The 24426-nt window shown below is 38.8% G+C and overlaps 4 protein-coding genes across 4 annotated transcripts in view; all 4 read right to left on the bottom strand.

Annotated features, from left to right (window-relative positions):
* Window positions 1-302: 302 nt before the first annotated feature.
* mvda (mevalonate (diphospho) decarboxylase a) lies at window positions 303-6262 on the bottom strand. Its single transcript, XM_026169517.1, has 10 exons — window positions 5667-6262; window positions 5373-5443; window positions 4091-4205; window positions 3850-3996; window positions 3530-3729; window positions 3333-3407; window positions 2997-3215; window positions 2477-2592; window positions 1264-1372; window positions 303-868 (listed from the first exon to the last, which is right to left on the bottom strand). The coding sequence occupies exons 1-10, from the start codon at window positions 5740-5742 to the stop codon at window positions 788-790; spliced, it is 1209 nt and encodes a 402-aa protein (XP_026025302.1). The 5' UTR covers window positions 5743-6262; the 3' UTR covers window positions 303-787.
* A 391-nt stretch (window positions 6263-6653) lies between these two features.
* Window positions 6654-9905, bottom strand: pdcd5 (programmed cell death 5). Its single transcript, XM_026169527.1, has 6 exons — window positions 9657-9905; window positions 8500-8537; window positions 7963-8024; window positions 7778-7869; window positions 7316-7387; window positions 6654-7229 (listed from the first exon to the last, which is right to left on the bottom strand). Exons 1-6 carry the CDS (start codon window positions 9720-9722, stop codon window positions 7182-7184), a joined length of 378 nt encoding a protein of 125 aa, XP_026025312.1. The 5' UTR covers window positions 9723-9905; the 3' UTR covers window positions 6654-7181.
* Window positions 9906-10315: 410 nt separating this feature from the next.
* uraha (urate (5-hydroxyiso-) hydrolase a) lies at window positions 10316-12070 on the bottom strand. The gene is made up of 4 exons (XM_026167305.1): window positions 11856-12070; window positions 11291-11430; window positions 11037-11172; window positions 10316-10879 (listed from the first exon to the last, which is right to left on the bottom strand). Exons 1-4 carry the CDS (start codon window positions 11907-11909, stop codon window positions 10790-10792), a joined length of 420 nt encoding a protein of 139 aa, XP_026023090.1. The 5' UTR covers window positions 11910-12070; the 3' UTR covers window positions 10316-10789.
* A 904-nt stretch (window positions 12071-12974) lies between these two features.
* Window positions 12975-24426, bottom strand: part of LOC113023476 (heterogeneous nuclear ribonucleoprotein C) — a 40336-nt gene continuing 28884 nt past the window's right edge. The window contains exons 4-7 of the mRNA XM_026169505.1: window positions 17537-17706; window positions 16366-16479; window positions 15104-15261; window positions 12975-14730 (exon numbers count right to left, since the gene is read on the bottom strand). Of these exons, the coding sequence (XP_026025290.1) occupies window positions 14692-14730; window positions 15104-15261; window positions 16366-16479; window positions 17537-17706 (481 nt within the window). The 3' untranslated portion in view covers window positions 12975-14691. The remainder of the gene's footprint in view (window positions 14731-15103; window positions 15262-16365; window positions 16480-17536; window positions 17707-24426) is intronic.

The raw sequence follows: 24426 nt of genomic DNA, 5'->3' as shown, positions 1-24426 counted from the left end.
AAATGCAGCGCTACAGCGGAAGAGGAAGAACCGAAAACTCCTGGCAGGTAACACAAGGAAAAGAAAGACCGGCTTTATCCCAAGATATTCACACTGTGATTGTTGACTGTGGCGGTGATTGTTAGGTTACCGGAATTTGTAAAAGTTTTGTTTTTTTCCTTATCTATTATTTGCTGTCCTTTTTGATGCTTCTGTACCAGAATTATGAGTCAATCTTTTAAAGTTCTGAGATTGAATAGAAAATTATTTTTTCATCTGGATGAGAATCGGATGATGACAAAAATCACAAACAACAAATGAAATCTTGACCAAAATATATTTTATTGTGTGCCATTGACATTGAATTGACATGAATTAAATATGCACTGTTGATCGGAAATGGTGATTAACAAGAAGAAACAAAAAACTGTACAGACAATGATTTGATCAGACAGGTCAGAGAACAATGGGTCAGCTCCAGTCTCCGGTCCGATCTGTATTTATGACTCAGTGCATTGCTCACTGCAAGAGTTTCCACTTATTTACTACCAGAGAGTCAAGGCAGTATCAGTGTTTATCTACCTACAGACACACAGAAATGATTAAAGCTATGAAAGAACACAAAGGAGTAATGATGATATGAAAAGAGACCAAACAGGACAGTTTAATATTTAAAGGGAGACGTATCATCTTCCGCTCTTGTGAGGAAGGTGTCTGGTATTGCTGCGATAAAAGTTGTATGCAACTAAGTCACATCGGCTTTCCTGTTGCTCAGTAGAACTCGCTCCTTTAGGGCTGCAGGAGGAAATCACATTGTTTTCTTGGGAAAACCATCAGATAAAAGCAGGTGCTGAGTAGGATCCTCTACAACACGCGGGCCTGGTCCAGCCTTGAAGACAATACAAGAAGATGAAACAACAGATTAATTATGTGTGTCTGAGTGTTCACAGCTTCAAAATTATACAATTATTCTTTCCACTTGGAAACGTTAGCTTTTCAAATGAAGCACTCACTGGTCAAAGGTTCAGATAACTGTCATGGTCTTTCAGTGCCCTAGTTAAATGGACCAATGCAAGACTATGTTTCATAACAGCATGTTGAAAGGTATTGCATAGACACATCTGAACCTTCTTGCAATCCTACAGCAGACACATCACTGCAGTTTTGTGCAGCATAGATGGATCATTTAAATCTAAAACCTCTGTATCTTTCAGCTGCTGTTTAAAGTAAGCCTATAATACAATGTTGGAGTAATTGCTTGTGTGGATAAATATGAGTGAATACCTTAGTACTAATTATGTAGTTTATTCCCTTTGGCATGGGTTCCAGACCAATACCTTGCTTCAGCTCCTCAGAAAGAGAAGCACAGTTGACTGGAAGACCCTTAATAAAGCTGCAGAGAGGAAAGAAGCACTCAGTGACACATTTTAAAAAGGACTGAAGGCCAATACACCTTAATAAGCAAAAATACAAGTCTACCATTTGTTCTAAAACATTATTCAACATTAAGATGCAACATTAAGTCCTCTGTGGAAGTCCATTTAGCAGCATTTGCAGGTTCAGGTCTTCATAGACATTTCAGATTTATTCTTCTAGGCAGGTTTTTTCTAGCTCAGGCTATTTCTGTGTTTTCAGGTTGTGTGCAATTTGAAGCAGGTTATCTTCATGTTCCCTTTCTGAAATCTTTACATCCCTGCGTCTTCATGTCCCTTCTGTGGAGAAAGACCCCAATAGTATGCAAGCATCCTGATTCACTTGCCTTCAGCAAGATAATAAGCAGTGCCTGGTATTAGTCAGAAATAGTGGTCTGCTCAGGGAGTTAAGTGTGTGGATCATTTGACCAGTAAGTTGGCTGTCTTTCCAACAGGTTTTCACAACAACTTGAGGACCTCTGAGGTTCAGTCAGAGCAGACCTTTCTTGCTTGATCACTTATTTTGGTTGGATGGCAAGGTAACTTCTGGTAAATATCTTCTAGAGATGTTAATCTACTGAGTACAATGCACTTTTGGGAACACTCAAAACCTCAGAAATGGTGTTCTTGACCAGTTTTGTGGGCAGTTTTTACAGAGTTTCCTGGACTTTGGGCCTTAATACAATATGATTTGTTAGACTTTCTTTACAGGCACATGCCTTGGTAAGCTGTGCTAAAATCATTTAGGTTTCCACAGTTATGTTAGACACGTGTCAAAAATAATTAAAGCAAACAGGATGCACCTGATCAAAATGTTGAATGCAACAGCAAAGGGTTTAAACACCTTGGTAAGAACTGATTTCAGTTCTTGATTTTTAACAAACCAAAACAAGTTTCACTTTCACAAATTTCAGAGTAGGTTAATGGGCAAAAGGCCTGCTTTATCAGCTTTAGATTACACGAAAAGACCTAATACTTTCCACTGTATATATCTATATATATGCATTTAAATGTTGATTTTTCAGGATTAATTAATTGCTATAGACGGATTTTAAAGGGAATGAGCTTAACATCCTTCAACTTACTCTGCTCCGTTGGTTTCTGGGGGAAAGAAATATTGAACCATGTGCACAAACTCAGGAACGTGCTGCTGTAAAGTGAAGATCACAGCATTGGGCCCTGCATCAAAAGTGTAGGCTACCTATAAAGATAATAAACAGAATGTGACTATTGCAGAAAAAATGAGATTTTCCTGTCTCTAGTTTAAAACCATCACACATCTTTCACATCTTCTTTACGGCATCATAAAAAAATGCATTATTTTAACACATGAGGAAATTAAGTTTTCTTTATTTCATTGAAAGCATGGCATGGTGTTGAGTGATGGACTGGCAACATGTCCACTGTTAAACTAAACTCTCGCCCTATATCAGCTGGGACAGGCACCTGTGACCCCAAGTTGGATGAGTGGTTAAGAAAAATCAATTTCATGGAAAAACAATAAAATAAAATGTAAATAAGGGAATGGAAATACAAATATGTATAAATAAATAAAGTCCAGTGCCCAGATATTTCTCCCATAATGTCACTGTAAAAGCTGCTCACCCTCGTCTCCCCGTAATGCTTGTTGTAACGATGGACCAAACTGATGATCTGCTGCGAAACATGATTGAGGTAGAAGATAGGGGGGTACGTGTCGAGGCAGGTGGCATGAAACTGGTTACTATCCTTCATGGTTAGTTCAGCAAATGCTGCAAAGTCCTTTTTTCGTATTGCTTCAGTCATCTCTACCATCCGGCCTGGGACAACAGATTCAGCGCGGTGCTAACACAGGCACAGGTATGACAGTCAGACATGTGTTGTATTAGTGAGCTGGGTTTAAATAAAGTGCCAATCAATATACATTAAAATTCTGACATTTGCAGTATAAGGTGAACACACCTTTAATAGGCAGCTTGTTTTTACACTGGTTTGCATTCCAGAGGTGCTGCCAACTGGCTTCCGCTCTGCACTGGCCTGTGACAGAAGTGCATCAAATTGATGTAACTTTTGCATTCCTGCATTTGTAAAAGCGCAAATTCATCAGTATTATTTTCACTTATTTAGTGTCACTCTTCTATACCCACAATCAGACCTACCACTAGTACGAGGATTCTGAGCTCAGGCCAGTGAGTCTCTGGCTCCACCTGCTGGGCTAAACTGTCCTTCCCATCCTCTTTGTTTCCCATAATCCACTGGACGAAACCTCCATACATGCTCCGGCATGCGCTGCCAGAGCCTTGACGAGCAATCCCAGACAACTCTCCTTCTACTCCAAACACCCGAGCCAGAGAGTAAACTGTGCCACAGAACAGTCAAAAAAAACAAAGACACTGGGACTAAGTGAAGCAATATCAACTATAAGAAAGATGGAGAAGGAGATGTTAGCAAAAGTGAATTATAGCACAGACAAGCTCACCCAGGCAAGCAAATCCAGCTGCTGAAGAGGCGAGTCCAGCAGCAGTGGGGAAGTTGTTAACTGAGCAAATGTGGACTTTGTGTGACAAACTAGCTGAATCCACGCCAGAGTCTCCATCATTACGCCTCTTCCGTGCCAATCGTCGAACTAAACATAAAGAAAAAAGAAAGAAAACTACATTGTAGTATGCACTCCTTTCTGTCTGCTCTATGATTTTACAAATATAATGCACAACACTCACTCTCTCTCAGACAGGACTGCAGTCTGGGATGGGTTATGTCCTCCTCTTTACCGTTGAGCCATATTCGATCCTCCTGAAATGATCTGCTGGTTGCAACTGTAGTGGTTGTTTTCAGCTAAGCAGAAGAAGAAAGGAAGGTACGTCGGTATCAAGCTGCATTTACAGTGGTGTGCAAAAATCTTGAACCATCCCTCATTTTTTTCTATTATGTTTCCAAGAACCAGACCTTTTTGTAGTTTTTTAAGAGTGCTCGAGAGCAATAGTTCTCCAGGCATTCTGAAGTTCTTTCAAAGTTTTACTTTGGACATTGGATGCTTTTATACACATTTTTAGTCCAGTCCTTGTACCTAACCACTTATAGAGGGATCTGTTTTTGTTTATTAAGCCACTTAAAACTGATTTATCAATCACTCAAGCATAAAAAGGCACCTGACTCAAGGGATGAACCAGTGTTATGTCCATACATAACAGACCAATTAGCCAAACCAATTTTAAATTGTATCTTTAAGAACTTTGTTACTTCAGCCATTCCAAAACATTTCGTGATTTCTTTAGGTAAAGCTACATAAAATATAAAAATGTATTTTTGCACCAATAAGATGATTCCCAAAGCGTTATTTGCCAAAAGCATGTCTCATCATGGGTGTGCAGTGTGTTCTTCAAAAAGGACCAAAGAACTGACAGATCTTTACAGAGAACAGAACAAAAAAGCAGCAAACATGCAAAGAAGAGCAAAAGAGAAACTAGAGAAATAATGGTGCTGTATGTAGTAGTGTATGTTATTACTAATATAACATAATATCCAACTTGAAGCCCGGAGACATGTGAAAAGCACAAAACACAGTGTATGTCTGTGTATCCCAGTTTCAAGGGACAGTGCAAAAGTGATGCCAATCGTCTGTAATCTGAGTAACAGAGAATTTCTTCCAGATTGTCACAATACTTTTCCCCCCAATATTCATTTAGTAGAATATCTAATAGACGTGAACAGGTAAAGTTTAATATAACTGTGTTCACACTGCAAATACTAAAACAGCAGATAAATATTTAAAGTTTGTCTAGCAATCCTAATTGAGACTAACAGTAATGTTATGACATAATATTCTCTTAACAGTCTATTTTATAGAGACTTTGGCTCCATTCAGTGAACTCTTACTGCCACAGCAGCAGTTTATTCTGCAGCTCTCGACAGGGAAACACGACGAAATGAGAAAACATAGAGAAAGAGTTGGTTTTTTTTACAGACACAGGCTTCGTGAGGATTTCGTTTTAATTAACATACCTGGTCTTGATGCAATGTGACGCTCAACGATGAGTTAATGGGTAGAATTATGTCTTCATTTCTCTTGCCCCCTGAAAAGTAAGAAGGCTTTAACACGGAGTCCTCAACCGAGGTGTCATCAGCCTGATATTAGGATAAAATATAAATAGACTCGAGAGTAATTCAGACCTTTAATAGCCAATATTCAGTCAGACATTAACACACAGGCACTGTCGATTCAGTTTTACTTGAGTCCAAATGATACAACCGTAACAAAACAATGCTAACTCAAACACAAGTCCAGGTGATACTTACAGTATTTAATGACAGCTATATTCACTGGAGCGGTACATGTAACTATATGTGGCTGCTCAGTTCTGTCCTCCGGCATGGCTCTGCATATACACTAATAAAAAGACTACCTGAATGTTTTTTAAAACACACTGTACAACCCTCTCCCCGAGTTTAGCACTCTCAGCGTGGCTGCCTGCACCTTACTGTAGCGTTTCCTAGCAGACTCACCGGATTGGTTAGTGATGAACATGTGACTAACCCGAGCACCAATCAGAGTCGGGCTGAGTGTACTGAACTCTAAATAGCCAATAAGAAATCATCTGACCACGGTCGTGTGAAAATGAGGCAAGCGTAAGACCAACCCAGACCCCTGTCGTCGGTGTTAGGGTTTATTCAAGTCAACGCAATTTTGAATTATAAACGCAATATGAATTAAAAATCTTAATAAGTGCTCAGGCAGGAAATGACTATTGTGAATTAGAGATAAGCTGCAGGATTTAGTGCTGAAAAGGTACTCGGTTATTGTATTTGACATGTAATGAACAACTGAGGTACATTAAATGCTTTCTTATACTGTACATCATTATTGGTACTGACCCCGATAAAAACAGTTCTGTCAGTATGGTGACTACAGTGATTTCGGACAGACTTTTATAGAGATAATAAAGTATATTAATATAAAACAAATTTCCTCATTTTGCATTTTATTTCAAAAGTTGTTGGATACATTTGGCAGTCTGTTAACTCCTGCTTCTGAACTGAATGTCAAAATGTGAACTTATTTATAAAGCAAAAAGTCCAGAGTCAATTATCCACCTCCATAGACTGACAGTCTACCTTTGTATGGTGGGGACGTTACTGTGTATTGATGTTGTGATATTTGATGTTCAAGTCAGTGGAATACAATTTGTGTTTAATTCTAAATGGAAACTTAAAAAAAAGAAGAAAGATTTAACACTCATTTAAATGGTGAAGGACAATTTTAGAAACAGTCCACTAATAAGGAAAAACATTTCAATTTAAGGCTCATTTAATTATATGTGAACCCTCAAGGTACACATCAGCAACAAGAATCCTAGAATAACAGCTAATGGGATAGTAGCCTAGATGGCAATTAAAGAGTAGACCCACATAAAATGCATTAACATCAGTATCATCTGCATTTTAACTAGTTTCTAATGTTTGAAGAAAATGCATGAACCGTGGTGAAAATAAAGGAAACTACTGAGATGGACTAGGAGAGTCAAACAGTGCCATGAGCTGTCAGATAAGCAGTAAAAATTTGTAGCATCTAGATTGAAGAGTTTACAAAATAAAATGTTAATTGACATTGTGTTCAACAATCCCACCAAATGCTGCAATATCAAAGTCCTTGTTTTCCATCTTGGTTGGTAGTTTCCAAAGACACACAGAAGCTAGTGTGGCATCTCAGGGTTCAGCTAACAGGAACACACTAGTCAGCGATCCTGTCAGAGTCCCAGCAAAGCATGTCAACTGCTCTGATTTGGTTGCTCATTCCAGAGCTCCTGTTGAAAGTTAATAGTCGTCCTCATCATCCGAGTCCATCACCCTCCGTCTGTTGAACTGTCAAGTAGAGTGTATTAGAAATGTAATACATATAAATTACAGGAAAAAAAATCAAATGTATGTGACATTTCAGAGAAACTTACTGTAACGGTTGTCTTTTTTTCTGTTTGTTGACTGACTTTTTCTAGGATCTCGATCAAGCCTGATTCTGTAATCTGACAAAAGTGGAAATGAGTTTATTCAATATGTTTTGCTAGAAGCATTCAAAGTTAAAGTCATTTGAGGAAAAAAAGAGTTTTGAGAGGAATGCATAGTGAAAAACTACATACACTCTTGCTGCTTAAATGAACTTAAATGATCGTCAGTCGTGTGACCACCTCTGAAAGCAGAAGTTTGGCACTTTGCTGGCACCATGCAGGCACCTTGCAGTTGAGTTAACTGCAAACTCCACTGTACACGGAAATATTATAGTGCTAAATCTGCCTGGCAACTATAGCTTGGCTGAAGGTGGTTTTACAAGATACTGAATGCGGGGTGTATTTAGTTTTTCATAGGATCGCAGAGAGTGCTGTGAAAACTTTTTCCCCATGTCTGTACTTTCTTACCTTTCCTCCCAGCTTTCCAAAACGAGCCATTTGAATGAGATAGTTTTCAACTGCATTTGCCTTTTCTGGCTTCACCAAGGCAAGATTGCTCACTAAAAAATAAAATACAATGAGACAGCACTATTAATTTCCAAAGAGGAGTTTTATTAGGATGAAGGATATACAGTATATGAAACCACACTTACATCTCGCACGGGCAGACTGGTCTAGAACTTGAGCCAATATGGAGTTCCTCATATCTGTTTCTCTGTAATTAGAAAACAATTACATTGGTCAACTGAGACCAACTAAAAGAAAACAAAAAGATACTGCATTTATATAGAAGTTAAGCAGTAAGAATACCAGGTTGGTCAGCTACACTGAGAGTTTAGATATTACATATATGTCAAAAACTTTCAGTGCTGGCTCACAGCGGCTCATCTAATTGTTGGGGTTTCTCCGTATTAATGTAATGGGTCTATACCTTACAATAATAAGCACCTTGAGGTGACTGTTGTTGTAATTTGGCACTATATAAATAAGAAAAAATATATTCAACTGAAGGTATATATACACATTTCTGCTGTATGGAAATATTTTAGTTCAGTTACAAAAAAAGTGCAATACTTAAGGCATATAACAGTTAGTCTTTAAAAAAAACAGTCCTTTATGCAAGTACAAGTACTATAAACAGGAAAAATTCAGCTAAAGTAGTTTCTTTTTTGATCAATTACACATCGTACCTTTGTTTGGCCTCCTCTGCTTGCTGATTATTACCTTCCTGGAAGTATACAGGACAGCACCATTAAATACAGATTTTATTTATACATTCAGCTAACTGGTAGACATTTTATTTTATTCCATCCACCAATCAAACAGTACTTTAATGTTGGTAATGGTGAAAATTTGATAAAGTAACTTATTCGCTGTTATTTTCAGGTCTGACGATACAAGAAGGACCATGAGAGCAATCTCTTCGGTTATGTTTTCAAGTTTCTTCGTTTTGTTTTTAAAAATTCTATATTTTACTTAAACCAGTATAGCAAAGTATACCATAATGGCTTATCTTTAATCGAGTTTGTAAATTTGTTGCTTTGGATATTTTTTTAATGGTAGGTACTCTAGAAAATGAATTAAAGTCCAGTATGTTCTCTATTTTGTAACAAATAAAGTTAGACTACTGTCAACAAACAAACAAAACTCATATGACAGATTTATATATAGGCACATTCAGTGAAAAGTTCCAATTACAGTCTTCTTGAGGTAAGTTGGATATCATCAATGAGATTTAAAACCCACTGATCACTGTATTTTTTGAGGTCACAAAAAGACATAAAATAGAAATTTATGAGTGTCAAATATTTTCAAAAACAATGACAGAAACCCAGACACGTGAGGACTCTCTAATCACTGCACTGCATGTGAATTAGTATAAATACTTATTTCTGACATATGGTAATGTATTAGACTATTGACAGTTCACCAAACACGTCAGAAATTGCTGCCGCTTACTCACATGCTGTGCTAATGTCAAAGTTTAGATAAACACACACACACAAATTATCTGTAGAAAGGAGGAAGCATAACGACCACTCCATCAGTAGCAAGTCTAAAAATTTGTTCAATTTTGTTCCAACAAGCTAGCGCTTTGATTTTCAGAGGGGTAAGCGCTGACTGATACAAAGCTAGCACTATGGTGATGTTAACACATCTAGATGAGGAAGCAAATATCATCTGCACCAAACATGAGGCTCATTAAGTTAGCTGTGTATATCCCTTAAGTTAGAGTTAAGTGGTGGTTTGTTTTTGTTTTAGCTACACTAGCTAGCAGTATACTGAACTCAGCATCTCCATATAAGGCGGGTGAAACCATGCTTTCCGGTGCCTATTCGGTTCTTACCCCTTGCTTTGCCTGTAGCTCCGCCATTCTTTGCCGCCTAATCGCCTCTAATTCTTCGTCTGCCATTTTTTATAACCGTAATATTGACCTAAAAGTCAAAACTGGGATGGTGTATCGCAATAAAATTCCCACTAAACTGCTATCACAGGCTAGGCCCAGCCTAACTGAAGGAAGGATAATCGACGTCAGAAAAACAGATCCGACAGGCTCGATCAATCAATGAGAGAGTCAGGCTCACTCAGTCGTGCACTGTATCATTATGCCTCTGAAGTTATATATTTTATTCTCCCAAGTCTTAATAATAATAATAATAATGGATTGGATTTATATAGCGCTTTTCAAGGCACCCAAAGCGCTTTACAATGCCACTATTCATTCACATTCACACACTGGTGGAAGCAGCTACGGTTGTAGCCACAGCTGCCCTGGGGCAGACTGACAGGAGCGAGGCTGCCATATCGCGCCATCGGCCCCTCTGGCCAACACCAGTAGGCGGTAGGGTAAAGTGTCTTGGCAATCATTATAACATTTTTTCCCAGGAAGTCCGTTTGATTTTTCTCCAAAATATAAGGTTAGGGTAGCGCTGTGGCCAAAGTTACCACCAATAATTACTTATACCTCATAGGGGTAATACTGAAAGAAGGATCTCTAACTGGAAATATGAAAAATCTTAACTTTATCCTACAGCGATTTGTATGGTTCTTGTGATGATATACTCTCAGGTTTCACAGGACCTGGAGGGGTTTCTTGAAGGTTACTGTCTTTTTAAAGGCAGTGCACATGTAACACAATTGATCAATCAATATGTTTCAATTTGTATCACATACAGAAACTGGTGATTTAGACAGATGTATTATTTGATCGTTTAGACCTTACACATCTTAAAATAACAGCTTACAATAATTGATATGGTAGACTAAAGTACAGCATATATTAATAAGTTTTTTAATTTGTTTTTTTAAAGAAAGAAAATATGGTATTGTGGCACTATTACAACAAAAAGAATAATTGAAATGGAGTATTGTGCCTTGTCAATATGTCCAATATGTGTGACAGTTCATTCAGTGCCATCATGTGATGTGTCAAACAGCTGACAGGTGGAGTAATCTCAGGAGGTTCCTCTTGCTTGATATCTAGCTCCCTCTGTATGTACTGTAAGAGAAACGACTCAGAAGCAGAGGGATATGGTACTTTTGCCCAGGGTCATTTATGGTGAAGACAATCTTCAAGAAGAAAAACAGAAAGATTACAGAGATAAGATTAATATTCAAGCCCATACAAATGGTTTAAATTGGACACAAATTTACCGATTTAGTCTCAAAAATTGTGATGACACCACAAGTAAATCGTGAAATATCAACAGTTTTAGCATTTCCTCACCTCAACATACGGGTAAAAGCAGGTCTCTCCCATACTCGCCCAATACTGAGCCGTCTCAAAATGCATTTTGTACACACCAGATTTAAATGATTGTTTTGCGATAAGTCCAGGGCAACGTCCATCATCATTAGTGGTCCTGTTCAAAAAGCATAAGATCGAAGAGCTTTGCACAGACATCAACTTTTACAGCAGTCTTTGAGATTTTCAACTAATTATAGGTTTTTTGGTGATGCTTTTTTTTTCCAGGTTCTTACCCGGTGGTGATTAAATTCCAGGTGTTTGTGGAGGGGTCTTGTTGATAAAGGCTGAGGGCCATATTTGACCCAGGGACACCCATTGCAGTGTTCAGCACATGTGTGGTCAGAGGACTAGGTGATTCTGACATTGCTGTGAGCTACAGACCGAAGACATAGGACTTTAAACAGAGCAGCTTAATATGGAGGAATCACATTAAAATAGTAATATTAAGATGAAACTATATCCACACATTTGCATCTTACAAATGAGATACTGGTGCTGGTGTAGTTTTCTTAAAGCACCAGTGAGTTCTTGCAATGTTAAACTATCTTTGGCACTTTAAAGATTTTAGACAGCAACCACAGCAGAACCCTTGGTTTAAATTTGCCACAAGACTGTGTTCAATAATTAAAAATAGCATATTTTGTTATATTTGATATTGAACTGTTAGCTAAAACTAATGTCACCTCAGCCATAAGTTATAGTACATAACAACCTATCGACTATATAATGCTGTTTCACTTTATTTTAAAATCACAAATCTTCAGTTTTATCATGTATTTCTTAAAATGTTACACTTACCTTATTATCAGGCAAAATCTGACTCTTCAGTTGCTGCAGCCTGGAAGCGCTCATGAGCACTGAGGAATAAAAATTCTGGGTTTGCAGCTTTTTACTGAGTAATGTAATTTTATGGTGTATATGTAACAGCTTCAGATCTTTATTACAAAACCCCCACAAAGTTCTGAACACTGTCCTCTTCAGTATGACATTCAGTTCACATGTGCTTATCTTTTTGTCAACAGCACGCTAGTTATGCAAGAGCTCCTTTTGTCACACTTCGTTTTCAGCACTTTGAACTTGGATGATTAAAGTTGCTTCCTCTGGGGCCGAGCAGATTAGCACAGTAAATGGCATTAAAAGTAACAAAGTTGCATTCTCACATCTTCCCCCTGCTTGAATTTCACAAAAGAATATTCACAACATAATTTTATATGAACCACTCAACCTTAACCTCCAGCTTCAAATTCAGCTCCCGGAGTTCAGCATCAGAGTTGTTAAATATAAAGGCTTGTTGATTTTATTGTTGACAGCAGAGCTCTGCTTCACAGTTCATAATGGTGACTTTTTAGCAGTGCTGTTCTTTTTTTCTGATGCTTCCATATCAAACTATATCATCAGGTACATGCTGACATTAGAGCGCAAGATGGCAATGTGGTTAATGTGCATCATCAATCACTAAAAATCACCAGGCTGTCCTATTTGGCTACATTTCACTTCATGTCTTCATCTCATGTTTGTTTATTAATCATTCATATTATTACTGATGAGAAAAAGAGAGCAAAAGATTTTTACATGTCTTAGTTTTTAGTACCCTATCAGGTCCTTGTGACCTATGGCCTAAATTAAACTGAAACCTGGCCATTTTCCCCACGTGGCCTCCGTATCTCAGCTTAGTAAAGCTTTCCCTTTCTCTCTTAATTATCTCTCACAGGCTAATCCAGCTTTCTAAAGAGACAGCTGCTGATGGAAAGGCTGCATGTGGATTTTTGTTTTTCAAACTCTGACATATATAAAAAAAATGAGTCATATTTTGTTTCAGTGTTTTCTGACTCAGCAGAAATTCACAGGCTGCTGGAAAGTCTTATCAAATGTCTGCTTTTGCCTCGGTCTTTCAGAATAAAAACACAACACCACAAATAATGTTTATACTCAATATGAAAATACTTTTACTACAATGACAATGAGTATTTCCACTTGGCAATATCTTAAGAATGCAAACAAAAACATGTAACACCATAGGAATTATAATAATATCATTATTTTCTTTAAAAAACACACAGAAGTCCTAAAGCAAGATTAAAATTGTACGGCTAAACAATTACAGTAAAGTATACAATAATACACATTATTACACTGACCTGGGTCTTCGCACATCTTAAAGTGTCTAATACATAGAGGAAGAGAGTTATAACATTACTCTAATACACTTAAAGGAGATAAAATACTCTTTCCTTCTGAAAATACTTAATGGGTATAGTATATCATTCATACTCATACCTACAGGTGGAAAACAAACCATTTATCTCCTGAGTGATTATCCAGCTAAATTCTGATATCTGGAAAATATGAGTTAAGGTTTAAAAATGAAAGAGCTGTGTGCAGAGTTTAGAATACTTGAAGTAACACCGAGTTCATTTTCATTATACTGTCCACACAATATTCCAGTTCTAGTGTTAATTTGGAAATAGCGGCATGTTTACATGGTTGAGAAAAACCCATGCTTAATTAATATCTAGTCCTATGTGTTTTGTGCATGATTTACTTCAAGGTCCTTAAGGCCTTTAGACATTTTGTAACACTGAATGATTTTGCTGTTTCCAGCGGAAAGGAAAAAACCCCAAAAAAATGATGAACCAGCTGTAGAAACACTCATATTAACAGTATCTATAAATGATTAATGTGTGTAAAGTCTGACATTACTCTATGTCATCTGTTTTCGTAAAAACAAAGAAATAAAAACCCAGAGTGACCCATGCAAGGTAAAAAAGTACAATCTGAACTGAAAAATTAAACTAATGAGGACGTGCTTGAAAACCTGCATACTATCTGATAGACACCAGTGTGGTTGCACAAAGACTTCAGGTCCTTTAGAAGTCCATGGGAAAATGACTTTCTGACTTGACCCCTGTAAACACATTCCTGCTCAGTTTATGGGTTCTGTCACTCATTTTTGGTCACACTGAATTAAAAAAAAGAAATTTGTTTGTTTTATAAACCTGGGTAATACTGTGTTTCAAAATAGAGGCTTATCTGTGGTACGAAATCGCACGCTCATTAGCAAGTGAGACGTCACTCTCCAGTTTGCCAAATGCTCATCTCCAGGCTTCAAAACAGGACTTCAGAAACCAGTGTGAGACATCACGGTAGCTACGTCCATCTTTTATACCGCCTGTGACGTGAGCAAAATAAACTGGCAGGTTTGTGTCATTATGATTTAATGATTCATATCTATTTTGCTGAAACATTGAGATTCATGCTGGAGTGTTGCTGTTGGTGCAAACTCACTCATACAGTAGAACTGGTTCATTTCAGGTAGACGTGTAAAATTTATAAAGTCATCGTTCTGTTTTGTTTATTTGTTACAGCAAGGTCACGGTCTATCTGTCACTCTCTTAGGTAAGCCTGTCAAGTTCTGGTCAGTTGGATGTATGTGTACTTGCTTCTCAAAATTGATCTGTATCTGGATCATGGTCACGTTAAACGAGTTGCTGTGATTCAATTAAATGCATTACGTTATTTGATATGTACACCCTATGTTGAGCTTCTGATGTGGGTGTTAGCCTGATGGCTCAGGTTCTCTTCCTCCATGTTTGGCACCTTATCCATGTCTTTTACGTTTTCTCACATTCCTCCTTCATATTTCCTCCTCAGGGTCAGAGCTGTGGTTGCTCATCTGTGACAGACAAACAGGCAGACAGACAGTGGGAGGGAAACAAAGAAGGCGTTTCATTAACTGCCAGCTCAGAATGACTCAGGAAAATTTTGTTATGCCAGTATACGCTGATTTCAAGAAGCAAAGTCTTGCTTAATGTCCAAGCCACTCATAAGACTGAAATATGTGGGCTTCTTGCCTGTATGACTTTCAAGTAAAAATAATGTTTTCTAAAAAAAAAAAAAACAATTATACAACATTACTCCCCATCCATATTCACAAAATGTAGCCCTAACAGAGACCCAAATAATGTTCCAGGCAAAATATTAAACTTTTTTTGGTCATAGCATCTGTATCCCCTTAAACTAGCATATGCTTCATAAACATCATTTACCGTGTGGTGGTCATCGTCAGGCTCTCTCAGGTCAGGGCTCTCCTTGTGAATTCGATGGCGGGAACTAGGAGGCGAGAGGGAGGAAAGGGAGTGCTCTGGGCTGCTGGGTGATGCAGCATATGGTGAGCCAACTGGACTATCCTCTCTCAGTGGAGACCCTGAAAAAAAAAAAGAAAAAGAATAAACATATGTACACACGACATTCGCAGTTTTATTTGAGATTAATTGCTGTTTGCACAGCGTATTGAAGAAAATTCGTGTTCTCTGATTTTATACTAGATGACAGGTAGAAAAATGAGTGGGAGTGACAAGATGAAGGACAGATGTGATGATAGCGAGAGGGAGATGAGAGACGGCAAGGCTAGACAGTGAGGGACAGGGGAATGAAGCAAAGCTGGAGATAAATTAATATAAAGATGAGAGCTATCTATCAGCCAAGGTCAATCAAAGTAGACAGGAGAGTTTTAACACAGACTTTTGCAGGTGCAAATCCACAGATAGTAAAATGAAGGTTGTCCAGGACTGTTTTTTTAGTCGAATGTTGTGATAATGGTTTCAAGGTTAAAGTACTGTCTTCACTCAACAACATTTAAGTGTAGCAGTGACTGAGGGGTTGGGAGCTCAGAGGAGGTTGAACTGCATCAAGTGAGAGGGAGTGGTGTAAACTCAGTGTTTCAGTTATGGTCGGTTTAATTAAGGCAGAGGCTAAAATAATTTCCTTAAGGAGGACAATAGAGCTTTGTCCTTTATTCCCTGAGACGTTTTTTCGTAGCCAGCTGCAGTGACCTGGAGATGTCCACATGAGGGCAGCAACAGCACTTCCTTCTGTGTGTAGCGATCGGCTGCCGTTCACAGTACTTGATTATTTGCGTTTGCAGAAGTCTCATCAGTCAGTTACTTCAACCACGCTGTTTGTTCAGCATGTTCCATAATTTGATCCCAACCATAAATCTATACACCTCTCCCCCGACAGCCTGGATTCAACTTTTTAAAAGATCCTGACTGGGGGAAAATAATTGATTTGTCAGGTAAAATAAGAGTGGCTCCATCCATGCAGTGCATTCCCATCCCCCAGTTTCCCTGCAGTACAGATCCTGAATCGTTTTGATTGGGGTTGTGACTGGAGGAGCTAATCAAGCAGGAATCTGAACGTGGCATATTGCCGGAGTCCTCCTTAAAATGATTCTGATGTGCAAATGGATTATCTATCATTCGATCTTACAGCCACCCGACTCCACTGTCTTTCTGAATGAGTGTCTCACCTTTGTGGTCATTCCTCTGTGTGTCCATCCTGTCAAGACTGTCAAGCAGCCCATCGATCTGTGTCTTTATCAGAGTCAGCTCCTTTTTAATCACCTGCAACTCCTCCATCCCCACTGCAAGGACAGAGAGAGCGAGAAAATGTAAGCGGCATTAGGAAATTGCACGACCTGGAAACACCTTTGGAAAGAATTCTGAATGTACTTCAGCTAGTGTGAGACCTCTTTGAGGACACTGGAGCAATATACAGTTAGGTCCATAAATATTTAGATGCATATATACATGTAATTTTGTCCCTGTACATCACCACAGTAAATTTTAAATGAATTAAGATGTGATTGAGATGCAGACATCATCAAATGCTGCATTTCCTCCTTCTATCAGCAGTCACATCATCAAAAAACAATAGTGATCCGGTTCCACAGCCATACATGCTGTATGCCATGCCGTAAAGTCGTATTGGACATACATGCAGTATGCTTCAGATCATGAAATGTTCCCTTTCTCCTCTGTACTTTTCTATTCCCATCATTCCGGTACAAGTTAATCATGGTTTATTCTGCCCAAAGAATTTCTGGACTGATGATAAAGACTTTTATTCTGCCTCTGAATCTACTGTTTGGTTCACTTCTATCAACATCTGTTTTGACCTCATACTAAGAGTCCCTGTGAACAACTACCAAATTCAAGTTCAATACTTGGAAACAACTCCATATCTTTGATCTGCTTGTCATGGAAAAACGAGGGAACGGGCCGTGAAACTGCTTGTCAGTCAACTGTCTAATTAACTCTGGGAAAATGGAGGACTAGAAATTTCTGCAATTTCTAAACAATTAATGCAATGATTTTTTTCAACTCTTGAATTAAAGCTGAAAGTCTGCACTTCAATTAATTGGTTGATTTTAGAGTTCACTGTGATGGTGTATAGAGAGACAAAACTACAAAACTGCCAGTGTAAAATGCATGAGTTCTTTTTTATAAAATATATTTATTAAGCATGTAAGTTTAAATGCATAGAACTTTACTACCATTTTAGGCAAACAATGGGAACCTACATTATCCAACTTGTCTAATTTAAGATGTAAAATAAAGCCATTTATTTTTTTCAAATTTGTTTGTTAGGTTTTTTCCACAACAATCAAATCTCAGTGACATCCCATTCATATTGCTCACACTTGGCTGTGGCTGAACAAGTAGAGTGGGCTCTGGAGCTTTTGGAGTGGGTTCTGTCTCGGCTGCGTCTGTGCCCAGAGGAGTAGGAGGAGGAACGGGATCGCTTGGCAAGACTGGGTCCCAGGGGTAGGGGAGAAAAGGAAGCTGGCACACGCTGGTAGTCATACACCCTGTAGATTAGGTAGACACATTTTTAACAAAAAATATTGTTAAATGACTGTTTTCATGCTGCAACTTGTGTTTTTGTGCTGTAGCTGTGTCTGTGTGATTTTGTGCTTGTGTCTGAAATGATAATCAGAGCCTGGAAACAATGCATTTTGTCACACATAGGTGAAAATGACTCAAATTAGAAGCTGTATGCAGATTATTGTTCCGCAGATCATTTGAGCTGTTCACAGCCTCCGTACAGAGTACACAGCTTTTAGATCCACCGTTTCAGGCAACAGGTGGTGATGACGTTTCATGCTCATGAGGCCACTTTAACTTTCACTCAGATGGCAGATTGATGCAGGGCACACTGCAATGCTCAAAACTGGGACTAGTTTGCTTGTATTTTATTTTGAAATATTCTCTTGCTCAGCTGAACGTATATTGTATGTTTTCAAAGTTCTTTAAGTATCAAATTCAAATCAGCATTCATACCTAAACTTAGACTACAAAAAAATGTAATCATATTCAAACGAAGTGAAAAGAGATGCAAATTAAAGCAGTTATCCAGCCGTCATAAATAAATATGGGGGGGGGGGGGGGGGGGGGGGTCTATTCTATGTTCCTTTGACTTGTATTTTCTATTTATCAAATGCAAGAGAGTGAAACTGTCTCACTCTCACTGTTGCCTCCTCCCTGTGGACAGCTCCATGTCTCTATCTGTCACTGAATGTAATTGGTTCTGTCAGGGCCAATCAATAGCTCCCCGGCAGGCTAGTAGTGCCGGTGACAGGGGGTGTATCACTGTCAACCTCTATAGTGGTTACAAAAAATGACACTGTGTGTTTGTGCATGGGTGTTTCAAAAATAGAAATAATGATGTGACTGAAGAATGTAATGGCCTCGACACTCACTGACCCAGTGACCAGGTGAAGCTACAGAGCTACAGGATCCAAACCAACCAATCATCACTTGGCAAACCTGTAGAAAGTGTGGGAAGCTAATGTTTTGAATGGTACAGTGCATGCAGAAAGTATTCATACTACTTCACTTGTTCCATACTTCTACACAATGACATTGTTATTATTCTTTATTGAAGCACCTATGCTAGCAATTACAGCCTCAAGTCTTTTTGAGAATGATGCTACAAGCATGGCATACCTACTTTTGAACAGTTTCTTCCCTTTTTCTTTGCAGAACTTCTCAAGATCCCTCGGGTTGGATAGGGAACACCCTGCACAGCCTAGGGATGTTCAGTCAGGTTTATGGCTGGACTATGGCTGGGTCAAGGAATTCACAGTCGTTGTCCTTTTCTAACCTGAAACTTTGCTCCAGTCCAACGTTCATAGCGCTCTGGAGGATGTTATCATCAAGGTTCTCTCTGTACATGGCTCCATTTATCTTTCCCTTAATCCTGACTAGCCTCACAGTTCCTGCTGCCAAAAAACATCCCTAGAATAATATGATGCTGCCACCACCATGCTTCACTGTAGCACGGTGTAGCACTGGTATTGGGCAGGTCAGACATGACTCTTAGCATTCAGCCCAAAAAGTTCAATCTGGTCTGAGGCTCCTTCAGGTGCATTTTAGCAAACACCAGGTGGGTTGTCATTTGCCTGTCATGTGTCATGTGCCTTGAAGAACATCATCTCCTCCTCCATTCCAGACACCACAGATCCGGAGCCACCCATGGCTCCAACACCATTGTGGAGTTTGCTGACGACACAGTGGTGTTGGGCGCCATCTCCAACAACGATGAGGCGGGCTACATTGACGAAGTGAAGAATCTGGCATCATGGTGCCAGGATAACCACCTCCAGCTGAACGTTGGCAAGACCAAGGAGCTGGTGGTGGACTTCAGAAGGAGTCAGCACAGAGACTACAAGCCCACTATCATCAATGGAGCTCCAGTGGAGAGGGTGCAGTCCTTCAAGTATCTTGGTGTCCACATCTCCTCAGACCTGACATGGTCTGCCCACATTCAGGTCCAGACCAAAAGGCTAGGCAGCGCCTGTATCACCTCCGACAACTGAGGAAGTTCAGGGTCTCGCTAGCGATCCTCTGGACTTTCTATGTAGGTGCTGTGGAGAGCATCCTCACACAGAACATCACATCCTGGTTTGGGAACAGCTGTGTTAATGACCAAATAGTTCTTCAGAGAGTGATCTGTACAGCAGAACGCTGCTGCAGGATTGCTCCCCCCCACCCCCTTCAGGACACCTACACCAGGAGATGCCGGACTAGAGCAGCGCAGGTACTGAAGGACCCATCCCAACCTGGCAACAAACTGTTCCAACTTCTGCAATCCGGCAGAAGGTTCCGCACTATCCGGGTAAGGACAGAGAGACTCAAGAGGAGCTTCTATCCCCAAGTCATCCGGGGCCTAAACTGATTGGCCACTCTACCATACAGGTCTGATGATGGAGTGCTACAGAAATGGTTCTCCTTCTTCTCCTCTCTCCACAGAGCAATGTTCAAACTCTGTCAGAGTGTCCATCAGGTTTTTGGTCACCTGCCTCACAAAGGACCTTCCACAATCACTTATACTGGTCGGGGAACCAAATCTAGGAAGCGCCCTGGTGTTTTAAACTTCTTCCATTTACAGATTACCGGATTACAGGACCTTCAGTGCTGGAGAAATGTTACTGTACCATTCCCCATATCTGTGACTTGATACAATCCTCAACTATGGGACTTTATCCATACAAACATGTGCCTTTCCAAATCATGTCCAGTCAACTGAATTTACCACAGGTGGACTCCAATCAAGTTGTAGAAAAATCTGATAGATCATCAGTGAAAACAGGATGTACCTGAGCTCATTTTTGAGTGTTATGGCAAATGATGAATACACGCACATGCTGTAAAATTGTTTCTTTTTAAAATACATTTGCAAGAATTTCAATCACTTTGTTATTATGTTCATTTTTTTTCCAAATCAGGCATAACGAGACAGGGGAAGCAAAACGAGGGACTGTCAAAGATAAAACAGGAAGTAGCACGCAAACCAAGATTCAGACAAGGACACACAGGCTTGACACGAAGATGGGGGTAAACAAACATAGAAACACATGACAGACGGGGGAGACAAAGGAGAAAACACAGGGAGAAGAACATGGAGACAGCACAGAGATATGACACGGATGAGAGGGAGAGACAGGGCAAGAGACATGACTGACAGGAGGGGAAGCCAAACAACAAAACAGAAATACCAGACCAAAGAAGCGGGAACATAAACTGATAACCCTAAATTAACTTAAAACTAAACTAGAGACCTCTAATAATATAGCAGGAAAATTAACAGGGATTACCAAACGCTACCATTTCTAGTCACACGAACTAAACAAGAAAACCCGGCCTAATAAAATCCAGAAAAAAGGTTCACTTCTCAAAATCAAAAAAATGAATTCAACATGATGCAAAAAGTCACAAAACAGAGAACACTGGCTCAACGATCCGGTACCATGACACTACTATAATAGTGTCAGTGACTTAAAAAAATAACGTGTTAGATATTTCAGGATAAAAGACAGTCTGAAAACAAATGAAAATATTTCTGCAAAGCCTGCGAGTGAAGTGTTCCTCTGTTGTATATAACGAGCCAACAACAGGAAGTGAAGCTGTCATCTGCATGGACTTTGATTTTGGATGGCAATTTAGATTTACTGATTGAGCCGTTAGCCAGTCAGTCAGACACAGCCTGGCTTCCTGAAGAGTTTTCTATATTGTTTCCTGATCTATGATATTATGTGAAGCCCGTCTACTTGATATAGTGATTTCTGAACAGACTGTGTTCTTAGCACATCCACAATACACACTCAGACACATATGCATCACAATGTCACATAAGTATGAAGTGTATTAGGCCACCGTAAGTGTGTGAGATTAGAAGCTTTGAGCATTGTCCGTGCGGGGAGACATTGAAACCAAAGACTTAGGGGAGTTTAAAGTCTTTTAGAGCTGTGTGCAGGGGCAGATAGACAATGTGTTGTTACACCGGCTTTGAAGTGTCATCTCAGAGAATAGAAGCTCAGACAATGAGAGACGGTAGAGGAGTGAGGATTACAGAAAAGTGTGTGAGTGTGTGTGAGAGTGTTTGTCTCCATGGATTAGACCCCACATGGAAAGCAGCTTTGTCAGCCTGAGCTGTTATCTGTGTTGAAAGACACTTTACTGTTGTGTTTGCTCAAGAGGACAGCGGGCAAAAACAGTCATTTCTCCCTTTCCCACATATTGACGTACACAAACAACAAACACAGATGCAAACGTGCGTGCACGTGTACACACGCATAGCTCCCGCTCACTCAAACCCAGAGGAATACACGCACATGCACTCAAACACGCACAGCTGTCAAAAGCGCAAGCCAACAGTGTGGGGAATAATCACGCACTGTGTTAAAAACAAATTGAAAATCAGCAGTGAGTGTTCCCCCCTGAACAAAGACGAAAAAATGCGACGCGAGGAAAACCACATGAAAATATGAAACAATGAAAAAAAATGACAGGTAACACTCAACTCAGCAATAATACTCAACTAGGTGCGAGAGAAGCTACAGGATGAGGTGTTATTCTCCTGTGCATGTGTGTGTTTCAGTAAGTTGACTGCCTTCTTTTATTCAGATATGAAGCTCAGCTAACTACACCATCTACCTAAAAGCTGCGCTCACGCTACAAATGCACGCTGTCCAAAGGACAGATTTTGGTGTTTATGAGATGTCACTTAATTTAAGAGTATGGCTGTTGTCAACCTTTTTCAGAAACTAGTATGAAGTGCAAATTTAAAAGAGAAAACTTAAATAAAACCTGTCACATTTCCACAAAAAGAGCTGTCATGTTTGACACTTTTTTCTACAACCAATTTAAAGTGAAGCGTTATGGCACTTTTAGTTTTTCAGTCATCTCCCAGTACAAGTTGTTTCTTAAGACCTCACTTTATTTGAAAGTGAAGGCGTGAGCGAAATCAAATCAGTTATTAGTTTTCCTGCTTAATAAGGCCTGGAGATTTGAAATCAGCAACTTGAAAGCAGAAACTTGAATAAATAAGAGGAGAAACAAAAACATATTTTAATAATGGGCACAAGGGGCCACTAAAAGACTTTTTTGAGTATAAAAAGGATATCAATATTATGCTAGAACTGTCACAGTCACTTCACTTGTTTTTCAAGGAATGGTTTTCATTCCTGTAAAAGAGATCTAAAACTTTAAAAAATTGAGCTCAGCAGTTCTGTTAAACTGGTTTTGGCCAAACACTTTACAAAGACACAACAGACAAGGAGTTTATAATCTCACTGGGATATTCAAGAAAAGATTAACATACAATATACGGTACTGAGTAAAAGTATTAAAGCATGTGGCATTTCTTATTACTTGTTTTTATATTATATTATATTTTTCTTCCTAGGAGAGGGATTTTCTTGCATTTTCAGTGGCCTGAGTATTTTTGTTACTAACAGCCTGTTGCAAAAACAAATAATTTGTTTCACTTTCCTCAGGTTAATATATGAAATATTCCAAAGATAACACAGTTTGATGTCATTAAACAGTTTTTTGCAACAAGGTCTAAAGTAGATGAACAGTATCTGGGGTCGTGTTCTTAAGAAATAACAAAAAATCCCGCAAAGACCTGGCACAAGAGATGCATCTAGTCCTTCAGTGAATCCATCTTCTGTTTGCTGAAGCTTCATCAGAAATGGCCTCAATAGATAGGTTGCTGTCAAGAAGCCATTCATCACTCAATATTCAAATCATTATCAATATGTATTTGAGAAAAGGTCAGTGACTGTCTACAACCATCTGTTAAACACGGCGGAGGCTTCATCACGGTTTGGGGTTGCATTTCAGTCTGTGGTGTTGGGCAGTGTTGTGGGTATCATCAGATTTTGAAAGAAATGACTGAAAGATTAATAGGCTCTGTTTTGAGTTTTGTTTAAAAAAGAACGACTTCATATAGGGAAAAAAATATATCACATATGCAGGACACCTTAAACTAGCTTTTTAATTAAGCAGCAAGGCAGAACAAAATCAGGGCTGTATCAAATATACAGTTGAAACCAGATATTTACACACTCTTCAGATAAAAACTGATACACTTTTTAAATTGTAACATAAAAATCAGACTAAATGTTTATTTTTTTAGGTTGATAAATATAAAAAACATATTTGTTAACTTTAAGAGTAAAGAGAGAAACTATCTGTATTTCTTGATTGTAAATGGCACCAAATTGTATTCAAAATTAAGCCACACTTATGGAGCTCCACAGTTCTTTTCCTGGTGTTTTGGTTGACATCTCTTGATTTTCCCATTTCAAAGAAACAGGCTCTGTGTTTTGCCTTATATGCATCCACAGCTGTGCCACCAATTTACTCACATGGACTCTACTAACCTATCAGAAGCTTCTTCAGCTCAGAATGGAATCCTCTGGAGTTTTCTTATTAATTAACAATAAACTTAGTGTATATGTACTCCTAAATTTGATTAAAGTGATAAAAAAATAGACAGCTCTCTCTTTATTCTGACATTTAACTGATTCAAAAGATATTTCAATATTTATTTATCCAAAACAAAACAAGTTTACTCTAAATTGATGTTGTACAGTAACAAAAATGTTCTTGTGTTTTCATTAAAGTGTATGTAAATATCTGTGAATATACTGCTGTGTATTTAAATTACTCTTGTGTTGCATAGAAATATACTGAACAACAAGCATAATATATAAAATAACATCTACCAGAGTTTTTTCTTT

The sequence above is a fragment of the Astatotilapia calliptera genome, chromosome 1 (assembly GCF_900246225.1).
Source record: "Astatotilapia calliptera chromosome 1, fAstCal1.2, whole genome shotgun sequence".
Lineage (NCBI taxonomy): Eukaryota > Metazoa > Chordata > Actinopteri > Cichliformes > Cichlidae > Astatotilapia > Astatotilapia calliptera.
This window is presented reverse-complemented; position numbering and strand designations above follow the sequence as displayed.